Genomic DNA, 13864 nt, shown 5'->3' on the forward strand with positions numbered 1-13864 from the left:
AGCTCACCTCTACAACTACCTGAAAGGAGGTTGTAGCGAGGTGGGGGTCAGTCTCTTCTTCTGAGTAACAAGTGATAGGACAAGAGGAAATGGCAAAAGTTGTGCCAGGGGAGGTTTAGACTGGATATTAGGAAAAATTTCTTCACAGAAGGGGTTGTTGGGCGTGGGAACAGGCTGCCCAGGGAAGTGGTTGAGCCACTATCCCTGCAGGTATTTAAGATGTATAAATGTGGTGCTGAGGGACATGGTTTAGTGATGGACTGGGCAGTGACAGGTTAACAGTTGGGGTCCGTGATCTTCAAGGCCTCTTCCAACCTGAACAGTTCTATGATTCTATCTTTATGATAAAGACTTGCAAGCCTGTTAGGCATCTGTCTCTATTTAGTGGCCTCAGACATCTCAGAGATCACTGTAGGTTCCTCTTGACTTTCCAGCCTGTAAGGAAACTGCAAATAAAATGCCCTTTCTAATCTAGGTGGACTCCTACTCCAGAGCCCTTTCCGATTTCAGTATTTACCAGGATGTTTAAGCTGGTGATGTAACCTCTGCCTAGAAACCTAACTTCAGGTCTACACCCATATCAGTTCAAGACCTTACTTTAGTTGGGTGACTCATTCTGACAGCCCTCCTAAGCTTTGTTTGATAGCCAGGGAGAAAAACTTAAACTTGATCCTACCTGTCCTAAAAATAATCAGTGCTTCTGGCTGAAAGAAGCCAAATCTCAGCCCACCAATGCTTCCGAAGCTCCTTCTGCTTAGCCATGCCAATATCTCACACAAAACGAGTTTTCCTTCTGCTGTCACAAACTTCTGTAGCCACCAGGCTGACATTTGATTGCTGGTGAAGTGTTACTGGTTAGTTGTGGACCTGGGACATGGGAAGAAAGCAGTGTTGATAACAACTTGCTTCTCTACTGATGGAGGCTCGTTGGCATAGCGTAGGATTGGAAGTTCTGCAGCAGGCTCATCATATTGTCCTTCCAGTATAAGAAGCAGCATTCTGAAACTGGCAGGTTCCTGCAGCGCGTGAAAGAGCTGCTGTAGTGTTCGTTGTCTGTTTCAAATGAGCTTTGCATACCTCCTTTACATCCTCCCCATCTGATGTTCCTGTTCTTTGAAGTCCAAAGGCCTCGTATCTCTGAGCAGCTGCTGTGTGCCATCTGCAGCCTTGGCTGGAAGGACTTGGAGATGTGACAAAACCGAACAGGGAGGTGGCACACGTGTGAGTTTGCATGTTAATGAGAGAGTAGATGAAAATAATGCCCAAATACCTTTAAAGAGAGGAAAAAAGAGAACATGGGAAATTGTAGACATGTTGGCTTCGTGACAGATGAAATAATGAAAAAGGTTGGGATCATCAAGAAAATTATAGGTTAAAATGCAATGAATCTGTCAGCTTGGTGTAGTGAGGATGGAAGTCTTTGAACCTGTTGCTCCTTCAGATAAGATTAGAAGTCTGTCTGATAAAGGCAATTATGTTTGTTCAGTGCTATTTATGGTTTTTATAGGTGATCTAAACAATAGTATAGCCTTTGTATGGTAAAGCTTTCAGCTTGTGTGCCTTTAGGTGCAAGCTTAACAATGTAATAAATATTTATGTGTTATCAACAAACACATGCTATGGCATGACCCAAAACATTGGGATTATGATAGCGACCATTTAAAAATTCTGGTCTGTTCAAACAACAGTTTGGCTTTGTGTTTTGAGTTGTGTCTACTTGAAAAGGAAATATTGAACAAAACGAGTCTGTAAAAATTGCTTCTGGGTTCTGTTGGCCAAACTGGCTGAAGTCATGCAGTGCACCGTGCTAGGTTGCTCATGGAGAGGGCAGCTCCTGATGGCTGCCATTTCACTGGAGCTCCTAGTCATGGAGTTTGGAACTGTCCCCACGTCAGAAGAAGTTAAAGCAAGGAGAAAAATGTAGATGGGAAAGGAAATATATACTCAGAAATACTTATATCAAAATGTGAGTTAGAAGGGTAGCAAAGACTTAGGTGGCAGCACAGTCTGTTCCATGGAAGTAACTGGTCCAGGATGTGTTTCACAGTAGCTGTGCCAGAAAAGCATCCTTCCCATCCACATGCTTTGCTGAACACCGGGTGCAGGTGACACATACGGAGCTAGTTGGTGATTGTTCTTCTGGAGCTTCTCAAACAGCATTTCATTGCTGGCTGACAGCTCTGTAGTGAACAGCACAATTAAACCCTGAACTGAACTGAAGGTTGGCTTCAAAAGGGGCAGAGCTGAGCTCAAGCCAAATCTCAAGTGCTATTTGAAACTTGCCCTAAACTTGTCCTTTTAGAATAAATACTTTAAAGTGTTTGAATGTTAATCATTAATAAACCATCAAGCAAGTAGTAGTTGTGTTTTAAAAATAATTCTTAGCCATATTCTTCCCTTCGCTTGATTTTGCCACACCTGTGAGTTATGCTGTTATTACAAAGCTTAATATGCAATAAATCTTTCTGCTGGAAACCTGAATGTATTCTTGCATTTTCTGTAGAACTTTGCAGCAAAAGCAGTACGACATTGTGGATTTTACCCTGCCACCATTAAAAACTGTGACAAAACTGTTGACTGCTGAAGTGCATGCATTCACATTAACCAAGTTTGATCTCGGTGACATCTGCTTTCTGTTACTGTGATTTCTCTGTTCACATACAGCACAGCTTCCCAAGCTTTTATTTGACGTGGCTCCTGTGACACCTAACTTTTTGACTGTATCTTCCTAGATGTGCACGTTTTCTCCTTCCGATGAGCAGGAAGTGCTCAAAAGCAAGAGGGCAAAACACATGCTTTGTCATTGTTCTTGTTTTGCAGTGTGACTACATGGGAAACCTCTTTGTTGCACTAGAAATATTATATTTGATATTGAAAAAAATATAAAGATGCTTTGTGTACAAATATTACTGTAGATATTAATTAAATCTTTTGAAATTACATAGCGTGTTGTGCTTTATTACCCATTTGAATGTTTCAGTTGTTTTCCATAGACTCTGGCACAGAAAGGTCAGGTCTAACCTAATTAATCGTTACAAGGTTGTTGCGAGGTATTCCCCGCAAAGCTGAGGCAGGAGATCGTCTGATAAAGGCCAAGGAATGACTCAGTAGCAGGCTGGAGACTGGAACTGAGTTCTGGCTTCCCAGTTCCCTTCTGAATCGCAAACGATCTTGTAGCAGCTCAAGTGCAGGAGGAGGTCAGCCACAGTTTTATGACATGCAGGTAATTAAACCTGCGTGTTTTTTCTGTGCATTCTAAAATCTGTTCGTTTAAACCCGCTGAAGGGCCGAGATCGCCTGGTTCTGGTTTCTAATGGGAAAAAGCAAGCAGAACATTCCACAGAAGTATTAAGAAGCAGAAAAGGCACAGATGGTGGTGCCGTAATAAAAAAAAGAGACGAGAAGGTGAATTCTTGCACCTCTCTCCCATAACCGGGCTGGGTAGCCCTGCACCCGGCTGGGTGCGCTGGCTGCTGGGCAGCAGGGCTCTGGCCCGCAGGCTGCAGCGACGGACAGCTCTCGGGGAGGCCTCTCCCCGGCGTTCATGGCTTGGAAGTCTCGCCGCGCCTTAAAGACACGTCCCTTAATTCCCGTGGCTTCCGGAGAAAAACAAACGGCGGCGGTGGGACCGATCGAACTGGCCTTGCTCTCGGTCTGGAGCGACAGCCCCGGGGAGCGGCCAGAGCCTCCGCAGCGGCAGGGGATCACCGGCTCCCTCACGGCCCCGCTCCACGGGTGTCCGTGCCTTCTTCCTGCCCGCGGCTCCCACCGCGGGGCCGCGCGGCGGTGCCGGCAGAGGGGCCCTCAGCGAACCGGGGTCGGTGGCTGTGTCGGTACGCGCCGTGCCGCGCTCCCACGAGCTCCCGCTCTCGGTTCCGCACGATTAAATAACGCGAATCGGGTTTTGCTGAAGAAACTCGAACTCTCCTGGTGGCTGCGAAGCGCGCCGCGGGATCCTCCCCAGAACACGGCCCGGCGGGGCCGCTCTGAAGAACGGGAGGGAGCGGCGCCGGCCGCCATCTTTGGCGGGAGCCGACGAGCCCTGCTGCGCCGCCGCGCGCCCGCAGGGGGCGGCCGCGCGCCGCGCCACGTGACGCGCGCCGCGCCGCCGTGGCCACGCCCCGCGCAGGCAGCGGCGAGCGAGGCCGGCGGCGGCGGCGGCCGCGCCACGGCGGGGCTGCGAGCGGCGGGGCCCGGGCCGGCGGCGCGGCGCGCAGCGGGGCAGGATGTCGCGGTCCGTGCTGCAGCCGAGCCAGCAGAAGCTGGCGGAGAAGCTCACCATCCTGAACGACCGGGGCGTCGGCATGCTCACCCGGCTCTACAACATCAAGAAGGTGCGGGGGCCCCGGTAGGGAGGCGGGGGGAGGAACCGCCCCGCCGCGATCCCCGCCGCCGCCGCCGCCCCACCGGGCCCCGGCCGGCCTGGCGCCCCGCCGCGCGGCTTGCGGCTCCCCTGGCTGCGCCGCGGCCTAGCTGCGGGGCGGGGAGGCGGCGGGAGCGGCGCCGCCGCCGCGGTCAGGCGCTCCGGCCCGGCCCGGCGCTGCGCCGCCCGCGGGCCCGGAGGCGGAGGTGGGGCCGGGGCTGCCCGGGCGGCCGCTGCCTCGCTACCTGGCGGGAGGGACGGAGGGAGGGAGGGGGCGAGGCCCGGTGCTGCGCGGCGCCCGCGGGCCGGCGCCCCCCGCCGCGGGGCCTAGGCCCGGCGCAGCCCCCGCGGCTGCCGGTGCCGCCCGCCGCCGCTCCCGCCCCGCCGTGCGTGAGTCACGGGAGCCGGGAGTGGGCCGCTCACGCGGGCTTTCCCACGCCGAGCTGCGAAACCTGCCGCTGCCGAAGGGAGGGGTTTGGGTAAAATTAGTGAGTTTTATTTCGATAAGTTCGAGGCGCGCCGTTGCTTAGCAGCTCCCGGCGGGAGGTGCAGCAGAGGTTTGGAGCTGCCGGGGGTGCCGAAGCTGCTCCCGCCTTCCCGGAGCGGAATAAATGGGTTTTGCCTCGCTGGGGTGGGCCGGGGGTGCGGGAACCTGCCGGTCCCGGCGGAGAGGGGGAGTGATGCCTCCGTGCTCGGTTGACGTCTCTTCGGGAGGACACCGCTGTGCGTTCCTGCATGGAAGAACGGAGCTTGTGGCCATCTCCTGCTCCGGGGGCTTCCCGTGTTCCTGCCAGCGTCGTTTTCCTGATGTGCCACGCACCGTCGGAGCGCGTCCGGCCGCTCAGCCCGCCTGCCGTAGCGGGTGTTCGCTGGGATGTCCTGGCTCTGCCTCGAGCACGGTTATGGCTCAGAGCAGTTTCTGACTTCGCAGAAAACGCCGGCCGTTACGTTCGAGCGACGAGCACGCGTTTGCAGGTTTGGCATGTTAAAATTTCTGTGCCACTCGCACGCCGGGTTCAGCTGGCCCGTGCTGCGGCAGAGGCAGGTGGAGAGTTTTCGGTGCTTAAGTGGTGGCGCTGGTTTCTGAACCCCGGTTTCGGTCCGGAGCCATCCTGCCTAAAAGCTGAGCTGAAGGATGTGTTGTGTCTAATTGTTTTGCTCAAATGGCAGGCTCGTGCTCCAGAAGTAGTGAGGGCTGCTTGGCTATTCCAAGTGCAGTGTTGATTTTAATGAAGGTGTTTTTTTCCAAGAAAAAGAAAACCCAAATCACTCAAGTGTTCAGAAGTCAGTGTTGATCCAAAGCAATGTCGGTAGTAGATGTGCATTTGAGTGTTTCTGCACATCTTCACTGTTCTAAATAAAGCGTTCTAACTAAATTATTGAAAATTCTTCTCTTTCCAAAACAGAAGTGAGGTTCCTTGTAGTTTGTGATTTTGTACATTGGAAAATCGTTGCAACTTAGTAATTGTAGCGATACAGTGACACTTTTAACACAAAACAGGAATTCCCTATTTATGGGGAAGAGCATCAAAATGGGGAAGACTTTTTTGTGCGTGTGCTTGTTAACGCCTTGAGAGACATGTACCAGGTGAAAAACAGGCTGGGGGAGTTTCGCCTGAGCGTAGCCCTGCTTTGGGAGGAGAAGGCGGGGAGCGAGATGGGAGAAATGAAACCTCGTCTTGCCACACAGTTGTGCATTGGTCGTTGAGAGTTTGGACTCTGTTTTCGTTATCAGTGTCCAGTTTACTCATGGTAAGCAGTCCAGTGCCTACAGATGTGTTTCTGCTGGCATTTTTAGACGACGGAGTCCTGAGCACATTTGCCCATATGGTGGTAGCTTCTGCCATTACTCATGTTAGTGAAGTGATGCGAGCAGATAGGTTCTCAGTAGGGGAGCATCAGGACTAGAGGTGACACCAGTTTTTCCTGCAAATGCCGTGGACTGAATCCAAAATTGCATAGGCCTGACATACAGAGAGAGAGGAGGCACAACCAAGCGGCTTGATTATCGTGTGCCATACAGTTTTGCCGATCTGGAGATGTCCCAGACACAGCTCTGTGTATTCATGTAGTGATTTGTTACTCAAATAGTTGTTTTCGTAAGCTGCAGTCAGTACTGCTTGACAGAGTTAACCAGCTAGCTCTGGTGGTAAGCCCCAGAAGTCTCGGGGTTGATGACTGTATTTGATTGTGGATCTCTCTCCACCCCAGCTGCTGCGTTGCTGGCTGCTTGGAACACTTTGTCTTTATTTCTTTTTGTTTTTACTTTTTCCCCTCTCTAAAACCAGTTGGTTCTAAACCTGCTGTTTGAGATTCTCATAGCTTCCTCTGTTGAAGATGGTATCGAAACTCGAGTTACTAGACATAACCACACAATATGTGGTCTTGCGGTTAGAGGAAATGGTTGAGACTTTTTTTAACAAGAGGAAGTGAGAGGTGAAGTATTTGTAGCTGCCGTACAGATTGCTGTAGATGCTGTCTAGGGAGTAGAGATTTTTAAAGGATTAAGAATTTTCTCAACTGTTAGAAACAAAGCAGGAAAATTTTGCTTGCCAAGGAATTACAGAAGTTTTTAAAAGCACTTAGAAACTTGATACTTCCATCTTCCTACATAAATTGCAGTTTTGTTGTCATCGTGCTTATAGCTGTTAATCGTTCATCGTTTCCTGCTTACTGACCTTCTGTGCTGCTGTTGTCTTCTGAAATAGTTTAAAGTTTGTTGGTTTTAAGATGGAGTATCAGAATGTGTGTGTTTTTGCCTCTGAGAGGGGCATGGAAAATAGGAAAAGTGGAGTTACTCGGGTGATAGTGGATGATGAGACGGAACTCACCTTTGATCTGTACAGAGGTGGATTTTTGGTTGCTGTTGTTATTTTGAAGCATCACCCTTTTGCCTGCTGCTTTCAGCTGGCTTTGTACTGGGACCAGTGTTAGTCCTGAACTTGGAAATCTTAACCATTGCGGTTTCTCTCCGATGTGTTCCTTCTAGTGTTTAAGAATTTATCCTGAATTATCCGGGCTAGAAACTGTGTTATTGTTTTTCATGTAACTCTTCTGTCATTGCTTGCCTACGACTAAACCCCTGCAAATCAAAACCAGCAGCATTTTTCATGCCATCCTGGCTCAGGTGAAGCTTGGATTTTGAGGTTACCTTTCAGGGCAGACCAAGACACTGTCGGTAAGCTTTGTGTGATGCTGCCAGTAGTGCCAAATAAGTGTATTGTTCAAAAGTGGTGGCAGAGGAATAATCTTGTTTTCTGTGAACCTGTCTTTTGTTTGTTTATAAAGCCCTTGGATACTGGGAATTATTTACAAGAAGCAATTTCATTTTAAAATACCTAAAGTATAGATTCATCCAGAGCAAATCAAGAGAGTGTGATTTTGATGAATGTTGAAGTAGTGCTACTGTCAACAGAACTGCTAGAGGTAAAAGTTAAGGTTTTCAGTTATTTAGTGTATGCGTTATTCAACCACGATGAGTGTTATTTGGCATTAATTGCTTTGCTAGCCATGTTCTTCATGGTGCAGGTTTTATGTTTGTGTGCAAAATTTTTCCATAAAATGTCATTAAGGAAACAAATTCTTTTGACTTTCACAACTCTGGTGGTTACATAGTATCTGAAAAATGAGGCTCTTAAACCAATTCTTAACTGTGAACTGCATAACCAAACTGAAGTTGTAGATAAAGAACAGAATGAATGTTTGCAGAGGCTTTAGCTGACTTCATCTTTACTGTTCCAAACTAAAAATGTGGTCCCAATCCTATTGTGAGCACCGCATAACCTAGTGAAGCCAGATTTAAAATCATTTAGCAGGTGATGAACTGCCAGTTAGTTCTTCATAGAGATGCAGTAGTGGGGATATTGGATTTTTCCCTGTATTGAGGATGTTACTTGTTAGCCATTTTAAAGACTGCATACTTTTTGTTTTCCCTATTTATTTTCTCTTCTGCAGCATTTAAAGTACATACTCTTTTCAAAAGAGCAGGAGAAGGCACGTGCTGTGAGAGAAAGAGGACTGCATCAAGCCTCCTGTGGTAGAACGATGACAAATTGACCAGATCAGCCAAGGCTGGATAAAGGTCAAATCTTAATTTCTCCAGCCTTTTATGCTGCTTGTGAGATTGGGGTGAAGAAAAAGATCCCAAAAGCTCCAAAACCGGACTGGAGAGGACTTCACCAAGTCTAAACATTGCAGGGGACAGTTGTAAATGCCAGTTTATTGTTTAATTAATAGAACCAGTCGATAAAGTGTGCAGTTTTGCTCAATTCTTCAGGAAAAAGTAGGCAAGATTTTAGGTGACTGGCAGGACGTGGAGAAGTTTCCAGACTGCAGAGCTCTGAAGTTTGGAAGGGTGTAGGATTAGATCACCCTTTTGACACTGAGCTCTGTGCTGGAGCGCAGAGCTTTGAAGAGGAAAAGCTCGCAAATAATCCAGTTTTGAATTGCAAGGTTGGTAGTGGGGAGAACAGATAATGTCTTCAGGTCATCAGGAAGACCTAGGGTGGGGTGGTATTGCTTCCAGTGCTTAATAAATGTTCTTTAAAGGTTAAGATGACAGTATATCTCAGTTTGTGTCTGTGATCTCAGAGGAATGGCTCAGAATACTGTCCTGCTGATAAGAAGAGGAGGAAGCTCCAAACAAACTCTCAGTCACTGTGCTGGCAGTAAAAAAAAAAAATAAATAGAAAAATTCCTTTGCTCAGAAAGCAAACACAAACTGATGATACCATGTCATGTGTTTTTAAACTTGGAAAAGCAACTAATTTTGTAAAGAAACAGTAAGACTCTCTGATACAATATAAAAATATCCCATGATATCTTCTGAAATACGCAGAGAGAAAGCCAGGCGGATTTATCCTTTTGCATCAAGTGTAGATGCCCAGGAATATCTTGCATTGTTTCTTTGCTTACAACTATGCATTACATGCCCCCCTCCAATCACTATTCATTTGCCCTGCCATGTGCTGACACAAAACCAAATCCAGTTTTAGATGCAAGAGGTGTTTACGTTCGTGTGCAGAGGAGATACAGCTAGAAAGTCTTAACAGATCCCATTTTAGATTCGGAGTAGACAGGGCATTCCTCTTGCCTTGATTTCTTTTATTAAGATGTTACTTTATAAATTACACTTAGGGAAAGTTTTGTGGCAGTGAAACTTCTCTCCATTTTTCTTTTCTTTGCGTTTCACCTGCCCCGTGTTTGATTAATAGAACCAAGTGCTTTCTTAAACAGGTGCTGCAAACACAAGAGGACAATGTGAATTTATCACTGTCCACATAGTGTCAAACCCAATGTATGTATTTGATCGGCAAGGTGACGGGTCGCTCCAGTATGGACAACTTAGAAGAGATTTTACATGTTGACCCTAGCTAGGCTGCTGACGTTCCCTCATCCGATTGTTCTCACGAACAATCCAAGGAAGTACGGTCTGGATGAAATCGTAATGATGAAAGCGGCTGGATAACCATTTTAGGGAATGGTTTGGAAGATCTCATGTCAGGCTGTGATTCAGCAGGGTCTCCTTGGAGTGTGCCTTACCTCTGGTTCCAGTCTCTCTTCGTATTAACAACCTAGGTGGTGACTACAGTGTAAATTAAATTTGTAAGTGGGGACTTGGGAGAAGCTACAGAAGTAATGAAGAACCTAACTGGAATTCAGTTTGAGCTTAACAAATTGTAGGCATGGTCTAACAAACTTGGAGACGGCTGAGCAAGTATGGTTGTGAGCTGTTTTGTGCTTAGTGAAATTTAAAAATACAAAATGAAAAATAATGAGATAGCAAGTCTGCAGAAAATAACCATGAAAGGTGAGAGACGTGCCAGGGCAAATGTGAGCCAGCTAAGTTTTGCTGCAGAAAATCAGGGATGATGTGAAAGATCAGTGACACAGAAAATGTCACCCATTAAGAAAATCGGAAGATTTTTTTAAAGGAAGTTAATAAACAACACACATTTTGAAGTATTTAGGATGGCTATAGAGAAAGAGGAATAGTTTGTGCAATTCAGCATGGGCTCAGAGATCAAGAAGTGATGGATTAAACTGTAGCGAGAAAAATTCAGTTTAGACCTTAGAACTAACTTTCTGTGAAAAAGATGGCTAAATATTGGAAGAGACTGTGAGAATGGTTTTGAATGCAGCCCATTGGAGACCTGTAAGTAAAGATTTGGCAGACGTCTCCCAGGAGCAACACAGGTACAGTTGATCCTCCTTTGGAACAGGAAAGTGGGGTAAGCAGTTTCTTGAGGTCCTTTCTAGCCTTTTCTTCTGATTGCACATGAGTTTGCATGTTAACAGATTGAATCTTTGAGTAGAGATACACTAGGATTTAAAATAAAGTGTATACTTTGGGGTTCAAGACACCAAATAATGACTAATGGTGGGAAGACTTCTTGCTTAGCTCTAGGAAACATTGGAGTGACTTTTAACACCTTTAATTGTAATTATGAATTAATATGAAAGTGCAATATCTTCCAAACTTTTGAACCTTCGTGCGTGAAAAGTGCAATAGCTGTTAAATTTATAATAGTTTTGAGCTGTGTTTTCAATATGTCCAAACTCTGCAGAGCCTGTCCAAAAATTGGTTAAGTAGAGACTTTCTTCTGATGCTGGATCCTGGTTATATCTTGGGAACAATACAGTTTTGGTTGAATCTATTAGTATAGTTAATATATCAGAATACAGGTTTACCTTTTGTACAAGAGTCATTTATGTAACTGCAGACATCAGTAACGATATTCACTTGGTACAAGATCACCCAAGTGATACTGGTGTAGGACAGTTAAATTTTAGCCATCAGAATATTAAATTATAAGCTAACAATTTGTCCACGGTTGACCAACTAATTCTTGCCTCTGCTTGCACAGCTGTTAAGAGGGCCGAGGCTTTATTCACAAAGCTTGTCTGGGACCAGCCTGTTCCTTATTAAGCTTCACCTTCCACAAAACCTGAAGGACAGCAAAGCAGTTGTGGTGGGCTTGGTCAGAGGTGTTAAGGCAAAGGTAGTGTGAGCTGTTCCCTTACGGATCCACCGCCCAAAGCAGCCCGCCTTCGATTATTCACCTCTCTTCCCTTCTCAGTAGTTTCGCTTTTTCAAAATTAGAAATTGTCAGTTGGTAAACTGACGTTCTTGTCTCATTATGTTAAATGCATGACAGAAACAAAGAATAAATAATACGTTTTGTCCTGCGAAAATCTAGAGCTGGTGGTGAACCAGTCTCTGAGTGTTTCTTTGCCATGCAGAATTCAGTACAACTTATGGGATGCATGGCTGCAAACCAGGCGTTCAAACTTAGAGATACATTTTAGGGTGAAGTGTTCAGTGCCAGCAGCTATCACGAGGCAAGAACAACAGTTTTACTGTGCGTGGCGAGAGAACGTGCTGTAGTGAACTGGGAACGGTACGTTCAGGAGCTTTTCCCACTTTTTCTTAAGAAAAATCTTAGCGTATTTCCATTTACTAGTGAAAGTTACTGACTCAGGGACGACGTGGTTTTTGCTGCTGTTGAAATTTAAACAATTTGCTGGTTAAATTCACAGAGTTTTTTAGTGCAGATTCCTTTGTAAATGAAACCTGAAGGTGAGGTGATTTGTTGACCAAGATGGTTTCAGTGTATGTTGTCACGGGCCAGTGGAACTGTGCTCAGCAGTGTTTTATCGCAAGTCTGCAGTAACAGTAAATCAAGAACTCTTAAAGTAATAAAAATGTGTTAAATTGCTGCAAAATATGACTTGTTTTATTATCATCTGCTGATGTAGGAGGTTTGGGGGGTGAAAATAGGATATTATTGATTCACATGGCCCTGTTTCTCTTTTATTGGGAAACAACTCTGCTAGTCATTTGAAATAGGTTGGGCTTAGCAACAGAAAGAAGGCGACAAAAGGTATTTCCATAATACAGTAACATATTTAGGCCTTTTTTATCATCCTGCACCGTGTAACTCTGGTAATATTTCCTGATGTTCTTACTGAAGGGCCCGTGGCACGTTTGTATAAAGGGCATGAGTGAAGTTTAGGTTTTCTATCTGCACCCTGTATACCGCGCTGTGGCTCTGGCTTTTGACCATGGTTTTACCTGAACATAAACTTCACATCAGCTGGATATATGTAGTAATTTTGCTGATGGATGTTTTTCTGTTCTCCTCCAACATCCTTTGCTCTCAAGTAGGAAGTAAAATGTTAGGCTTTGATTTTTTTGCAGCGATAGCTGTAACTGTATTGGGCAAAAGGTCTCTTTGTTGTAATGTCTCTTAATGTTGGTGCATTCTGGGCCAAAGGCAGTTGTACTGGAGTCTGTGTTCTTCTGCAGAGGCTGCTTGTCTTAAAGATAGACCTTAAGCAGGTTTTTGTGGTTGAATGTTTTCTCGTTGGCCACTTCTGAATGAGTACAACCTAGAAAGTGAAGCTATACAGCATTCTTCATTTTCAAAGTGAAAATAGTATAGAAGAACCTATTAGCATCAAGTGAAGAAGAGAATCTGAATTTTGTTTAATAATAATAATCTAGTTACCTGGATGATGAGGGTAGGTAGGAAAACACTGCTTTAAGTCAAAACGTATGGCATGGCGAAGCATCTCTGAACAGTACGTGTAGTCTGATCTCTGCATTTTGATGACCTGTGCATGTGATAGCAAATAAGTATTCTGAACAGTGAATCTCTTAGCTATAGAAATCGTATTGATCAGATACGATCAGGAAATCAGAAATTTCAGAATCAGATCAGGAAAATACGTTCACTGAGCTGAGAGCGCATCGTAGCAGGGTACCGTTCTAAAGTGCTGTGGAGAGAAATGCTGTGTAACTTGATAGAAATCCAGTGCCCGAGTCCTTTTATTTTATTTTTATTTTAATTACTTTGATTAGTCTCTAGTGGTAGCTTTGCATCCTCTTTTTCAGTATAACTGCTTGACAGCTGTTTAGTATTGCGCAAAGGAATTTAGAGATGACTACTGGGAGATTCTTTCAGCATAATATTTCAGGGCCGTACCAGCTGGAATCCCATAGCTTCAGAACTGTATTCCATGAATTCTGCACTAGTAAGAACGTTTTTAACTCAACTTTTCTTTTTAATGTTTAAAAAACATAGCCATTCTATTTTTTTTTAAAGATAAGAAATGAAGAAAGGTTATTGCAGCCCGCTTAGGGGGGAAAAGTAATGTCTGAGGCTGATTGAGAAGGGACTACTGCATTTTGGTAATTCTCAAAATTCTGTTGGAATGCTAGAGCTGTATATGGCAAAGGGATCTCTGTCTGTTGTGCCATGATGTTCCTGCCCATACAGTACTGACGAGATGTTGTATTGACTTCGTAGAAGCATGGAAAGCCAAAGCTGCCTCTCTTGTCTATGCTCCAAGACCGTTGCCCTCGATGTCTTTGTTCTTTCTGCAGTGGTTATGTGCCTTAGCACCCTTTCATGCTGCTGAGAAGGTGCTAGGATTGGGGTTTGTATTTTCATTCTTTTATGCTTTCTAGAGTACACCATAGTGAGCTTGAGCTTCGTA

The 13864-nt window shown here is 45.5% G+C and overlaps 1 protein-coding gene across 5 annotated transcripts in view; it reads left to right on the top strand.

Annotated features, from left to right (window-relative positions):
- Positions 1-13864, top strand: part of NCKAP1 (NCK associated protein 1) — a 69778-nt gene that overhangs the window by 4976 nt on the left and 50938 nt on the right. For 4 of the 5 annotated variants that reach the window (XM_086615227.1, XM_086615229.1, XM_086615225.1 and 1 more), the window contains exon 1: positions 4227-4334. In XM_086615227.1, the coding sequence (XP_086471353.1) occupies positions 4227-4334 (108 nt within the window). Of the gene's footprint in view, positions 1-4226; positions 4335-13864 lie in introns of those variants that run through there. The other variant, XM_086615228.1, reaches the window with a different exon arrangement.

The sequence above is a fragment of the Tauraco erythrolophus genome, chromosome 8 (genome assembly GCF_009769465.1).
Source record: "Tauraco erythrolophus isolate bTauEry1 chromosome 8, bTauEry1.pri, whole genome shotgun sequence".
Taxonomy (NCBI): Eukaryota; Metazoa; Chordata; class Aves; order Musophagiformes; family Musophagidae; genus Tauraco; species Tauraco erythrolophus.